We start from the raw sequence: 14,230 nt of genomic DNA, 5'->3' as shown, positions 1-14,230 counted from the left end.
ACATACTTAGAAAACTTAAAACAGAACAAAACTCAATGTTGAGTAAACTGACAAAATAGGAAAGCTTTCCGAAGCCCATGGCTCTTTTACATGCGTGTATGTATGGTTTGATAACATAGACGTGGTGTTGCTGTGTGTTATTTGATCGGTGAGCTAATGAGTTAAATTTTCATCAACCAGTTAGAGAACCAAGAGAAAGCAGGGCATAAAAACTAGGGAGGGTTTAATAACCACAGGGAATGCCATGGAGAAATCAATTACAGTGGCTGCTGCGGCTCCCGTGGGTGGTCCAGCAGCCAGGGCCACCTTTGCAATGAAGGTCACCAGCGATCAAGCACAAATGTAATAGAAACCAAAGACTCATCTGAGTCCCAGTCCCTGGAAGAGAGGCTTCTGTGGATGCTGTTTTTTGTTTTGTTTTGTTTTGTTTTTAATTTTTATTAATTACACTTTATTCACTTTGTATCCCCCCTGCAGCTTCCTCCCTCCTCCCTACCTAATCCTTCCCTTCCCTCCCTTCTCTACACATGCCCCTCCCCAAGTCCACTGATAGGGGAGGTCTTCCTTTTCTTCCTTCTGATCCTAGTCTATTAGGTCTCATCAGGAGTGGCTGCATTGTCTTCCTCTGTGGCCCGGTAAAGCTGCTCCCCCCTCGGGGTGGGGGGGTGATCAAAGAGCAGGCCAATCAGTTCATGTCAGAGACAGTCCCTGTTCCCATTACTATGGAAGCCACTTGGACACTGAACTGCCATGGGCTATATCTGTGTAGGGGTTCTAGGTTATCTCCATGCATGGTCCTTGGTTGGAGTATCAGTTTCAAAAAAGACCCCTGTGCCCAGATTTTTTGGTTCTTTTGCTCTCCTTGTGTAGCTACTGTCCTCTCCAGGTCTTACTATTTCCCACTTGTTTCATAAGATTCCCTGTACTCTGCCCAAAGGTTGTCCATAAAGTCTCAGCTGAAGTTCACTCTAGAACCCCGTCACCTCCCCAGACAGAGACTGGCAATTCTCTGTCAGGATCCATTGCCCTGACTCTATGGTACTTGGTCCATCTGTGAGTGTCCAGGCTCTCACTGTGTTAACTCATGTCTAAGAATGAAGAGTGAAGACAGTTGTCAACAGGCAGTATGTGTCTCCGCCTTTTCATGCACCAAGTGTGGCAGTCTTCTTGGCTTGCAGTGTGCCTTCCGTGTTCACTCTGACCAGACCTTCCCCTCCATTCACAGGTTTCCCCGGGCACTTTCTACAGCTATGAAACCTGCATAGCAGGGCGCCACAATGCTTCTGTTGGCCATATGATGAGGAAGAGAAGTTGGCTTTGGAGTGCTGGGAGCCTGAGCAGTTGCTGAGCACTCAGCACGCCCCGCCTGACCACTGGAGAGCCCACAACACAATGAACAAACTGACCTTCCATAACAACAGAGTCATGCAGGACCGCCGCAGCGTGTGCATTTTCCTTCCCAACGATGAGTCTCTGAGCATCATCATAAATGTGAGTAGGTCCGTCTAGGAATATTCCCATGTGCCAATCCCTTCCAGACCACACCCAAGTTTGGTGGTTCAGGGTGAATCATTACAGAATGAATCAGCGAGAACATGGCAGGCTTACACTCTCTCTATATAGTCACTTGAATTACTTGTTGGGTTTCTCTGTTTCCTTATCTTTCCATGTGTTCAGCCTTGTATCCATTTGGAATTATTTGGAACACCTTCCACATTTCCATTCAGGTCTGGGGCGTGCTTCTAATTCACGGTGCTCAGCCACAGTACCCCCTCAGGTCCCACCATCAGACTCAGTTTTTTTGAATTTCCTTTGCTCTTTTCTGTATTGACAGGGGTCCATTTTGTCATTTCTTACATGGAAGCCTCTCTCTTGGCTGAAACTTAATGTAATGAGATGGGATCTGGAGACCGTGTGTGTGGAGGAAGGGGAAAAAAATCTGAAAGCGGCAGTAAACATTTTTTGAGCATTGGTTTTTGTCTCTAAAGCTGTTTGGCTTCCTGAGTAAAATTTATATTTAAGTCTGTCTGTCTTTCCGATGTACATGAGTTGTCACCCATGTACATAAAGTGGTAGCAGTTGCTAAGTTTCTCATGTGCATCTTGACTGTGGTTTGCTCAATAGTCAGAGTCTGAGCAGTGTCCAGGAAGATGCTGTGGATGGGCTAAGATGTTGCCACTGGCTCTTAAGTCAGAATTAGACACTTGCTAACCTGGACATTGAAGACTGGGATACTGTCTTGTTTTTCCTTTTTCCTTTTAACAGTTAAGTTATAGTTTTCATATTGCAAAGCAGAGAAATCTGTAAGTGTGAAGCTCAGTGCATCTCTGTTAGTATATACTTCCATGTAACTATTCCCAACTTAAGATAGACATTTCCATCTCCTCAGAAAGAGTGTTTGCGACTCTTCCTTGTCAGTAATCCATTGTCCTCAGCAGTGACAACTGTTTTGATCAGAAGGTAGTCTCCCTCAGTTACAAAGGAAGTGATATATGTTCCTCTTGTCTTAAACACTTTTCACTCAATCTTTGTCCTGTGAAGTTGACACAACAGCAATTACACACTTACTGTTGCTGATGGATATTGTGTCATTTGAAATTGCTGACTAATACAAATAAAAGTTCTATGAGCGTTTCTGGGACCTAGACTTAAAACACAGACACACATAGCTCCCTATGTGGTTGTCGGAGTAGATGTGTGACTCATAGAGCACACCAGTGAGGACGCTGGCGGAAACTGCCAGCAGGTGCATGGTAATCAGTTTTGTACCTATCAACCTTTTTTTTTTTTTGGAGACAGGGCTTCACTATGTAGACCAAGCTGGCCCCATACTCAGACATCTGCCCACCTCTGCCTCCCAAGTTCTGGGACTAAAGGCTGGGGCCACCATTATTGTTTTGTTTATTTGGTTGGTTGTTTTTTTTTTTGTTTGTTTTTTGTTTCCAAGATAGGGTTTCTCTGTGTAGCCTTCACTGTCCTGGACTCACCGACCATGTTGGCCAGAGGTCTACCTGCCTCTGCCTCTGCCTCTCTGAATGCTGGGAATACAGGAATGTGCCACTGCGCCCAGCTTCTTACTGCTTTCCCCTCTCCCCCACTTAATTATGCTCGGATGGAACTAAGGAAAACTTGACTTGAATTAGTTTTCTGCTTGTACGCTAGTATAGTTTTACTTTTTTTTTTTTGTTCAATGGAATAGTTCTGCAGAGCATATTTGACATTTAAATAACTTTATCAAGAGTTTAGATTGCAGCAAGGTCCAGCTTATATCAGGCATCTTGGTCTTGTTCAAGCAGCCAACAGTTTGTTGATTTACTCATGTCGCCTCACTCCTCCTCATGTGTATTTTGGGAGTGTCAAGCCTGCCTCTCAGGTGGATTTTACTATCTCCTGGGCAGTTTCCAGTAACAAGCTAGGATCCCGATTAGGGGCCCTGGACGATGGTTTTGGGTGAGGGAGTAGACTATTATTTTTGCAGCACTTGAGTTTTAAAATACGATGAAATCAGAAACTTTTTAGTGTAGGTACCAGCAGCATGGTTGAGAAGAAAGTAAAATCCTTCTGTATCTGTGGACTTATATATATAATGTGTCCTCTGGCAATCCAGGACATACAGCACAAGCGCTGAGAACACTCCTGTCCCTTTTTTCTGTCTTTTTACCCAATAAAGCTGCTGTGTAGACTCATGAGCATGGAGCATGTACAGTGAGGAACAGTTTCTAAAGGAACTCATTGGCACTGGAGTCTAAGCTGAGGGAAATCATTTTGAAAAGCAGACTGAAAGGCTCCAGGCAGGCTCATGGCATATGTTATGGCACCATACCTAGCATTTTAACAATGTTCTTCCTACTGTCAAACTTCACATTTATTTTTCTTTCACTGGTAGAATTAACCAAAAATGGCCTTAATGTGCTGCTGTGGATTCGTTTGCCCGCAACATATGCTGCTCTGCAGATTTCTGCCTTAAAAACTTGAATGTGCACTAGAATTATTGAGGGAGGGCCTTGGTGAATGGTCAGCTCTTCGGGCTTCACCAGTGGAAATGCTGATGCAGGTCTAGGGCAGGACACAGGAATCTTCATTTTGCAAAATTCCTCAACAGGGACCAGAGATTGGATAAAATCCTAAGGCAGACAGGAAAGGCTGAGGCCCAGCCCCACTCTCAAGAGGTCCACTCACTTACTTTACTTTGGAGCCTGAGTCGTTGCCCAAGGCTGTCGGTATCAGGGGGACGTAGACTGCCTTGTCTGCCCAGCGGCTTCCTCTGCAGCCCTGGGCCTGCTTAAGTTGGTTATTATTTTCCCTTGGTTTCCTTATATATGAAGTGGGGCTGTTCTCTTCCTCATGTGGGAACGTGGCAAGGATTTAAAGAAACTCCGTGTGTCTGTCCACAGAGATGTTCAGTAAGTCAGTCTTTATGGAGTAGTGTTTAACTTGTCTAGTTCCCTGTGCTGTTTGCTCCTTTCATTAGGGTGCTCTGCCACTGACGACGGAATGGAGTCTGGAATGCAGACTGTCAGACAGGCAGGCCCAGATTCTTACTCCAGAAAACATAGATCCTCTGCCATGCCCAGGCTCCTCTCCAGCAATCCTTGGGACCTCAGAAAGGATAGGGTTAAGTAGCATGGAGGCTTGCCCACTAGAAAAGCAATCCAGATCTGCCAGGACCCCCTTTTCCCCACAGCAAAGAATGGTGACTTTTTGATGTTTGCAGAGTTGGCTGTAACAAATTAATTGTAACAAAAATGTTGTATCAGTGGCCTTCCCAGCCCCACCCCACCCCCAGCAGTGGGGGTGTACTCACATACACTGTGCTTGAATCAGTACTAATTGGAGATACTTTAAATTAATCTTAATCATCAAGCAAGTATAAATATGGAAGTTTAAAAAAATAAAATTATGGTAAATGTAAGAGGCAGACAGTTTTTAGTTCAGAGCTGGGAGCTTGTACCTCTCATCCCCATGGCAAAGCGAGCAATTTTTTTTTTTTCCAAGAGAATATTTTAAACATCCTTGCACAGTAACAAACCATTGGCAGAGCGAGGATCAAACTACATTCCAATTCCAAGTCCCACACAGAGTATATTAATGCCTACACTGTTGAGGCCGTAGTGCTTTCTAAAGTTCCCTTTGCCCCTGAGGATGAGAGCCACTAAGAAACTTCACAATCAGCCATGGGGCCTTAAAGACTCCAGTCTGCAAATACCCAACTCTGGATCTTGTTTTCCCAGCAGGTTACACTTACAAGCCACATCCTTATTTAATTACAGTTTTTAAACAAGAACACTATACTTACTTGATGATTGTTAAAGAGCTTTAGCAGACGACTCCAGATACTGATTTAAAGTAGCGGAGCAGTAATAATTAGACAGGATGCCTGGAAGAAAGGCACAGCCTTGTTTACTCAAGAGTCACCATGGTTCTTATCTTACAAAAGTTTAGTTTGTAGTTTGGATCTTAGCTGCTTGTTATATTTTATCCTGGCTGCTCCATGTCCAACTAAAATTTAACCACAAGCTAAGGGTTAAAAGGGCCCCCAGAATGCCAGGCACGTGGTGGCAGACACCTGTAATCCCAGCACACAGGGAGACATAGGCAGGCAGATCTCTGTGAGTTCAAGGCCAACCTGGTCTACAAAGTGAATCCAAGATAGCCAAAAGCTACACAAAGAAACTCGGTCTCAGAAACAAAAACCAGGGACCCCAGAACAGTATGATATTTTAAGCCTGAAGTTTATGGAGCTTAGTTCAGTGTAAGAGTTGTCTGTAAATGTGGTACTTTCTCCTCTTCACTGTTTGCTGTTTAAGCTTATTTATAACGGTATGGTTAGGACACGGACTACAAACCCAGTATTTACATTAAATGCTGGAAATAAGTAGGCGTTCACTAGGACGAAAAACAAATACCCCAAGCTATTGGCTTGAATCAAGCTAGCACGAAGGGGGTGGGAGTAGGGATTTCCCAGCAGCCACTGGATCTTCCCATTGGTGAGGTAGCTTGTGTCAATGCATTGTTATTAAATCACTGGATGACAGGGCCGGAGAGATGGCTCGGCAGCCTAGTGCACTGGCTGCTCTTGCAGAGGACCCACATTCAGTTCCCAGTTCCCAGCACCCACGCGAGATTTCACAGTCAGTTTCCAGGGAAGCTAGTGCTCCTCCCTGGCCCTTGTCGGCACAGCACCAGTAAAACACCCCTACACATCAAATCAGATTCTGGCGGATGGTACATTTATAAGCTGGAGCATCCTAGGGCTAACTGAAGTGTCTGGTGGACCACAGTGGAGGTACTCAGGCGCTCCCTGGGGAATCAGATCCTGGCTTAGTCATCAGTAACTACTTGAGGACGTGCTACAGATGCTGCCCCTGACAGGATCTAGAATCACTCAGGCAACCACTCAACTTACTTGTGAGGGATTACCCAGACGAGGTTAATTGACATGGAAAGACACACCCTAAGTGTGTGTGAACACCCCATGGAGTGAATCCCAGATGGAATAGAGTTGAGAAAGTGAGCTGACCTGCAGGCATTCATCTCTCTGCTGACTGGATGCCACAGGAACCTGCCTCAAGCCTCCTGTCCACCCCCTGCCATGCCTTCCCCCAACAATGGAGTGTATCTCCTTGTACTGTAAGCCAGAATGAGCCCCTCCTCCTTAAGTTGCTTCTTGACAAGTATTTTGTCATAGCAACAAGAAGTAACTTATAGCCCACCAAAGCTTCCTTTGTTGCTGGGTGCTAGAAGAACCCAGCAGTTCCCTCTGGCCTTCAGTTGTCTGCTCTTTCCACTGGGATTTTATGTGTTTTCATTTTCTTAATTTTAGTTCTATATGAAAATATGAAAGCACTAACTCAGAGTTAAATAATTTAGTTAAGTAAATTATAGTCACTAAAGTTATAATTATAAGGTTACAATTCAATTATGACTGAAGAAAGGATTAGAAAGCTAATAATGCCTCAGAGAAAGGAAATGCCCATGACATACCCAGGTAACAAAGTTGTGTTGCACATGTTTGAACGTGTGTGTAACGTTTAATGCATAGAACCTTTGATGGTCTGCCTTTGTTACTACTTGCTTACATGTCTTTGAGGAGTTTTATTTTCTACTTCTGTAAAATAAAGAAATTGAGCTGGGTAGTCCCTCGGGTGATTCAGTGAGGCAAACTCTGAAGACTCAGTTTACTCCCTCCTGACATTTTGTAGTCAAGAAAGCATAAAAACTGTATCTGGGGGTGGGGATTTGGCTAAAAGGGTAAAAGTGCTTGCTGTACAAACTTAAGGGCCTGAGTTCGAGCCCCCAGAACCCAGTTAAAAGCCTGGTGTACCAGCACAGGCTTCTGTTACAGTGTTTCTACAGGGACTAACAGCAAAGGACTCTCAAACAAGGTGAAAGGTGAGGGCTGACACCCACAGTTGTCTTCTGACCACCCCCTATACACACATAGAAATGCATGTGTGTATACCCACACACATACACACAAAACAAAAACAAGTGATATCTTCTCAATTCAGAATAGCTCCTCTCCAGAATGTCAAGTTAATAGGTAATACCTTCCTGTCGGTATGATTGAATTATACTGAGACTCAGAAAGGCAAAAATAAGTTAAGCCATAACAGGGATCAATTGAAATGAACTCTGGGCAGTCTGTCACTGCAGCAGATGAGTGCTTCACTTAGACCTTTAAGAAGAAAACTTCCCCTTCAAATGGGATGTCTTAAGCAGACATTTCTATGGGAAGATGCACAGATGTCTGACGGGTATCCAAACAGTGCTTAGCCTCAGTAAGTGTCAAGAAGGCGTCAGTTAAAACACCAGCAAGGCCTTACAAGTGTTAGGATGGCTGCTTGGCTGCTGGACGTGCAGAAGAGAGGAAACCACTGTGCCGGAAGCCTGTGCACTCTCACAACACTGGTAGCCGTGTTTATAGCGGGTGGTAGTGCCCACTGATGACCAAAAAGACACACACACACACACACACACACGGTGGAGTGATGAGCCACGTCAGCAGGGAGAACTTGTCATTTGCAGCAATGTGGGTAAATCTGGAGAGCATTACACTGACGTCATAAGTTAGGCACAGACTGCACAGTCTCACTTGCGTGGAATCAGAAACAGGCTACATCAGAGCAGCAGAGTACAGAGTAGTTACCAGAGCCTGAAGTGTGGACAGGGCAAGGAGTTGCTGGTCAGAGGATCTGAAGCTTCAGCTAACAAGGTGAAAAACTTCAAGAAAACTATGCACCATGGCAACTGGAACTAATAAGGTGCCGGATGCCTAAACCTTGCTGGATGAGAGCAGTGTTCTTACCGCATACAAAAAGAATACGATGTGAGGCAGTGCATTGGTTAATCCAGTTCTGTAGGGCAGCGGCTCTTAACCTGTGGGTCATGACCCCTTGTGGGGGGTGTGTGTGTGTGTAAACAGCCCCCTTCACAGGGGTCACCTAAGACCTTCAGAAAACACAGATGTTTACGTCACAATTCATAGCAGTAGAAAAATTACAGTTACGAAGTAGCAATGAAAATTAATTTCATGGATGGGGGTCTCCACGGCATGAGGTGTATTAAAGGGTCGCAGCATTAGGAAGGCTGAGAAGCACTGCTTTTGTTAGGTCTATCGAATACTATGTGAAAACCTGTCCATTAAAGTAAGAGAGAAATGTTAACAAAAAGAACAGACTTGCCAAATAAATACCTTACGTGGAAAAATCTCTTCTGAAGGGCCCGTTTTCATCACAGGGTCTGAAAACCTGATCCATGTGTCATAAGATTTATGAGTCTTGTGCACTCCATTAACATGCTATAAAAATTGATACTGTGGTGGTCATTAAAACAGCCACCGGTTGCAGTGACTTTCTTAAACCGGGTGGTTTGGCTGACATCAGTGTGTCCTGTAAAGGTGTATATTTACAGAGTTTAAAAAATGCCTGATGTGGCTCACTGTGTAAACTAAATTTACTTAGCTCAAGTGTCTTTTTTTTTTCCTTTCTCCCTCAGGTTAAAATTCTGTGTCACCAGTTGCTGGTCCGGGTGTGTGACCTGCTCAAGCTAAAAGAGTGTCACCTCTTTGGTCTCAGTGTTATACAAAGTAAGTTTCGGTGTAGGCCCTGGTATGTTTAGCCAACTGTCTCTGAGGAATGACACTTTAAAGTCTGAAGCCGTCACGCAATGTGAACTAATTGTCAAAATACCCATTAACTTACCATCATCCTTAGTCCAGTATTTGTTTTCCAATGTCAGCATGACATATATCTTATGTGATTTAATATTTTTATTATTATTACATTTTGAACTTAGTATTGATTATTTTTTTTATGAATTTAGATATTTATGTGTCTGTTCCTTTTGTTTCAATAAACCAGGGTTGATTTTTGTTGTTGTTTCCTTGTACACAAGAGACCAGCCCTACCTCAGAGGAAAGTAGATGTTTTTGTCATTTGTCATTACCATCTATAATACTACAAATGATGATGGCTTGTGACATCACAAAAATTTTGGTCAAAGTAAAACCAACTTTCTTCTGTTCAGATTCTCTTGCAGTTAAAAGTGTAACCGGGATGGAGTTGTTGAATTTTGTTTCTCGTTTCCTTCATGCCCTTCTCTTTTTTTTTTTCCTAGTCAGACTGTATGTCCTCAAAATGCAGTCATTTTCTCCTCCATTGTATCAGGAACTTGTAGGAAAGGGTTTCATAGCCACTTTGCTGTCTTGTGTCCCTTGCTCAGTACTAGACTCTTTAAGACTCACCTGCAGCCATAAGCTATCTTATGTCAAATTGTATCTGGGAATTTCTCTGCTTTAGCTTTTAAATCCCAGAATCTTTTTGGGATCTCTGCTCATCTTTTTCAGGGAGATTTAGGAGTATTTAATTATGCTTTCCACATTCATGTGGATAATCTTTTACTGAATCCAAGGTTTAAATCTAAAGGATTATGGCAGCTTGAGAATCCGGTCAGTGCTGTGAATGTTTCTGTCTGCCACGTTAGAAGATAGATTGTCAACAGATAGAGTGGGCTTCCTCTCCCCCCAAACAGGAACTGTGTCCAATTGCCTGTCTAGGAACATGGGATGGAGAGTGCAGAAGGCCCTGCCAATCAGCCATTTGCTCCTCACTTGGTTCCTGTAGTAAGTAACGAATACAATAAAAACAGGAAGGTTACACTCCCATCACTGGGCTTGTGCAGACCTCCATCCCCCTGCAGGGAAGGGCATAGAAGCAGTCAGGTGCCTCACAGACTCCAAGTGGCTCACTCCGTGCTCTCCTCAGGCTTTCTTCCTGCTGCACCTGCAGCCAGACTGTTGGTCTCCGTGGTTCAACGAGTCAGTCCAAGAAAACCAGTTCATCGCTCCCTTTGGTTTCCAGATGAGAGCTTTTAAGACGCCCTTTAAAGGAGAGTCTGCCGTGTGGTGAAAGAGTTGGAGCAGCAGTCAGGTGACCTGGTTTGAATTCTGGTTCTCCTGCCGGCCAGCAGTGAACCTTCAGACAGGCCACCGACTTCTCCCATTGTCTAGTTGTTTCACTTCAGATAGACACTGCTTCCCACTCCAGTTTTACGGGAGGAACATGTGTTTGAGATTTGCCTCACAAGTCTTGTTAGTGTGGTTTTAGATTCCTAGCACAGGGGCGCAGGAAGTAAGACGGTTCCAGAAAGCCGCACACATGCAGCCACAGCCTCCCCGTCGTCAGCCCCAGCACTGGTGGCACCAACACCCAGAGCCCAGCGTTTGCGCTTGGGCTCGCTGCTGGTGTTTGTATCAGATGTGTGCTGGACAGATGTGTGGCATGTAGCCGGGCTGTGCAGGATGGCTGTACTGCCCCGAGCTACTCACACCGTTTTAGATTGGCGACTGAAATTCTTATTGTCAGTTGAATGGTTGCAAAGAATGTAATTCTCCAGCACTTTGAACATTGACATTTTGAAACTCAGCCATCGGTAGCACTCCTCTTAAAAGCTATCTAAATACCAAGAACCTGGATGTCATCCCAATTCTTTCAGTTTTGTTTTGAAATAATTTCAAAGTTCCAATGGTGAAAGATGACAATAAAAACTTCCTTAGGTGTTAAAGCTGGAGCCTCTTCCTCCATCTTCCATCTGCCTGACTGCTTCCCATCTCCCCGTACTGGAGACAGGCAGTATCTCCTACATGACCGTAATCAGGAAGGCAGTGCTCTAATGCTAACTAGTCTTTAGTTTTGCCAAGGAGCCTAGAAGCATCCACCACGGTCACGGACAGTCTGGTTCAAGTCTGTATGGTTCAGCCATTTCTTCACCCTTCCTTGTGAGCTTGAACAGTCAAGTTACTTTGTGGAATGTCCTTTAATTTGGGTTTGGTTTATGTTTCCTCATGATTAATTTAGGTTATGCATGATTTGGGTGGGGATATCAGGCAAATGCTAATGTGCCCTTCTCAGTGCACAGTATTCTGAGACACACAATAATTATTTATGTCCTTATGGTGATGTTAGCTTTTGGCAAAAGTCTCTCCACATACTTTCCTTGATACTCATGAGCTTATATTAACATTTCTAATTACAGTCTAGTTCCAGGAGATTCATTCTACCCCTTCTTCTCTCAACTATTTATGACGCCTTTCTTCAAGAGTGAGAAGCCGGGCTTATTTGCTCAGGCATTTAGGAGCGTTACAAAGGGTATCACAGAGGTGTACATTCTAGGGCAAGGTATGAGAAGGCAGACACAGCTCTCCTCCTCTTCCTGGGTCTACCAGTCTCCGTGTGTTCTGATACCCAGAGTTCTTAAGCTAGGCAGCTCTGGTCACACTGTCCAGTGTGGCAGACACAGCTCTTCTCCTCTTCCTGGGTCTACCAGTCTCCATGTGTTCTGATACCCAGAGTTCTTAAGCTAGGCAGCTCTGGTCACGCTGTCCAGTGTGGCAGACACATAAGGTAATTGTGAAATGTACATGTGCTCATAAACTCATGGACTGTGGCAGCACATAGGGCCTGCACAGGTCTGAGCCTGAGTTCCAGGCCGACATGGGAGAGTAGTTCCCATCCCTGACCAAGAGGCTGTCTCTGGTTTATAGCCGCTCACAGGTGGAAAACGTGCTTTTCTCCAGTGCAGTCCCACTGGGCATACAGGCCACACCTAAGGGTGGACAGCGTGCCCAGCAGTAGGTGACCGACTCAAACCGAACTCAGTAGAATCTCTCTCAACATTTTGTCTCGTATCGTTTTGTTTGGGCATTTTTTTTTTTTTAATCTTAACTGGTTGTCTGATTGTATATTATTGTTCCTCGTTTTGTGGTTTTATTTGTGTGTGTGTGTGTCTATTTCTTGTGCTTTTTCTTTGTTTTGTACTTGATATTCTGGTTTGTTTTATTTGCATTCTTTTTTTTTTTTCTAAAGAAAGAGAGAAGACATGGAGTTTGGTGGGAGGGAAGGGAAGGAAAAAGAAAGGAAATGGGGAGGGAAAACCACGATCAGACTATATTGTATGAAAAATTTATTTTCAGCAAAAAATAAAATTAAAATATGCATTGCTCCTCTGAGCAGGCTCACTTCTGCTCATGATTTTGCCACTTCTGACAGGAGCTCCCACCGCAGACAGGTCAGAGACCTGTTCAGTCAGTAAGAATGAGAGGTATGGAGACAGCGTTCACTGGCCCAGTAGCTGGGCTAAGCGGCACCTTCCCTTCCTTCATCTTTGGATGTCTTAGCCCTTCTTCATATTAAGAGGACTGACAACCATTTATAAACAGAGTAGCATTGCTTTTCCAATCTTCCAGTCAAGCCCAGTGTCCATCCAGGGTTCTGCTGTGGAACCAGCGTGGTCCCTTCTCTGTGGAAGTTGTTATGGAGCACCCAGAAGTGGATGCCATTAGTGATGGGGGAGAAAATAGCTGGGGTGCGTGCGTGCTTTAATAAAAAAACTTTTTACAAGATCAGAATGCTAAGGGCTTCTCTGGTGAAACAGATCTTTGCTCCCTTACCCCCCAAAAAAATCACTTAAAGAAAAATGAAAAATATATATATATATATGTTTGGGCCAGCTTGCTTTAAATAATGCTCCGATCATTTCATGTTAGTTCCAGCAGACATGTTTTCTATTCACTTTAAGAACACATCACTCCCCTTGAAGTTTGGTGTCAAATCTTGTTTTTCTGCAAGACTTTTCTGATAGGATAGATTCCAAAGGCAGAGGCAATAACGGTTTGTCATCATGGCAAGCTGGTGCCATGGTGTGGGGAACACAGAGAGCAGATGTTTGAAAAGCCAGCTCTTCAGGAAGCAGGTGTCATGCCCACACCTGGAAATGCGCTACCATCAGCGTCCCAGCACCTCACAGGGTGATTGGGACGGAGCTGTTGCTATGTCAGTATTTGCACCAAGGAGAAGCATCTCCTGTACCCTAAACCAAAGTGAGCTTTTCTAAGATGCATGTCCAAGGGAATGAACGCTAGATGGTTTCTAAAGGTCCTGGAAGCCAAGCACATGAGTGAGTTAGAAACCACATCTTGTCTAAGCATTGCATGCTTTAGAATCTTGAGTTCCATCTTGGAGAAGCAAGAGAATTCATGGCCTCAATGTTGTCTGGATCGTGACATTGTGGGTCTTTCCATGTCCTCACACTACATTCACAGATCATGAGGCTGTTTTTGTTTTTTGTTTGTGTTGTTACTTTGACTAGCTTTTTCTTTGAAACAAGACTTTTCTCTTTAGCATCTTATTTTGTTTGTTTGTTTGTTTGTTTTTTTCTATGTGCAGATAATGAACACGTATATATGGAGTTATCACAAAAGCTTTATAAGTATTGTCCAAAGGAATGGAAAAAGGAGGCCAGCAAGGTACGGCAATACGAAGTCACTTGGGTGAGATTACATTTATGCACAAAATTTTCTCTATCCTTTAAAAGATGTGTATTTTTACCTGTCACATTAGAATAAAAATTATAGGCAATAATTTATCAAGTAGAGAATGAAATCAATGAAATGAATTGTAAGTGCTGAAATGTCTTATGGATCAGGTGTGAGTAGCTGACAGCATAATCGGTGGGTAATAATGTTTCAGTAATCTCGGGGTAGCGCTTTGAAGTGAAAAGCATGAGGGGGTCTGTTTTTCTCCTGAGACGGTGTTGTCAAAACTTGTGGGGGGTTTTAGTAATTTTCAAATTTGATGTTCTATCGTCCTTGCAGTCACACCTTTGTTGATTTGCCGTGCTGGCATCTTCACGTAGTAAACATCACTTCCATTTGAGGTGGGGGAGCAAGCAC

The 14,230-nt window shown here is 43.9% G+C and overlaps 1 protein-coding gene across 1 annotated transcript in view; it reads left to right on the top strand.

The window, feature by feature from the left end:
• Positions 1–14,230, top strand: part of Frmd6 (FERM domain containing 6) — a 58,174-nt gene that overhangs the window by 18,576 nt on the left and 25,368 nt on the right. Inside the window, exons 2-4 of the mRNA XM_055595468.1 lie at positions 1,226–1,491; positions 8,998–9,088; positions 13,725–13,804. Of these exons, the coding sequence (XP_055451443.1) occupies positions 1,393–1,491; positions 8,998–9,088; positions 13,725–13,804 (270 nt within the window). The 5' untranslated portion in view covers positions 1,226–1,392. The remainder of the gene's footprint in view (positions 1–1,225; positions 1,492–8,997; positions 9,089–13,724; positions 13,805–14,230) is intronic.

The sequence above is a fragment of the Psammomys obesus genome, unplaced genomic scaffold (assembly GCF_907164565.1).
Source record: "Psammomys obesus unplaced genomic scaffold, mPsaObe1.curated_primary_1811, whole genome shotgun sequence".
NCBI classification, from domain to species: Eukaryota; Metazoa; Chordata; class Mammalia; order Rodentia; family Muridae; genus Psammomys; species Psammomys obesus.
The sequence above is the reverse complement of the archived record's forward strand: the minus strand, read 5'-3'. Positions and strand labels throughout refer to the sequence as shown.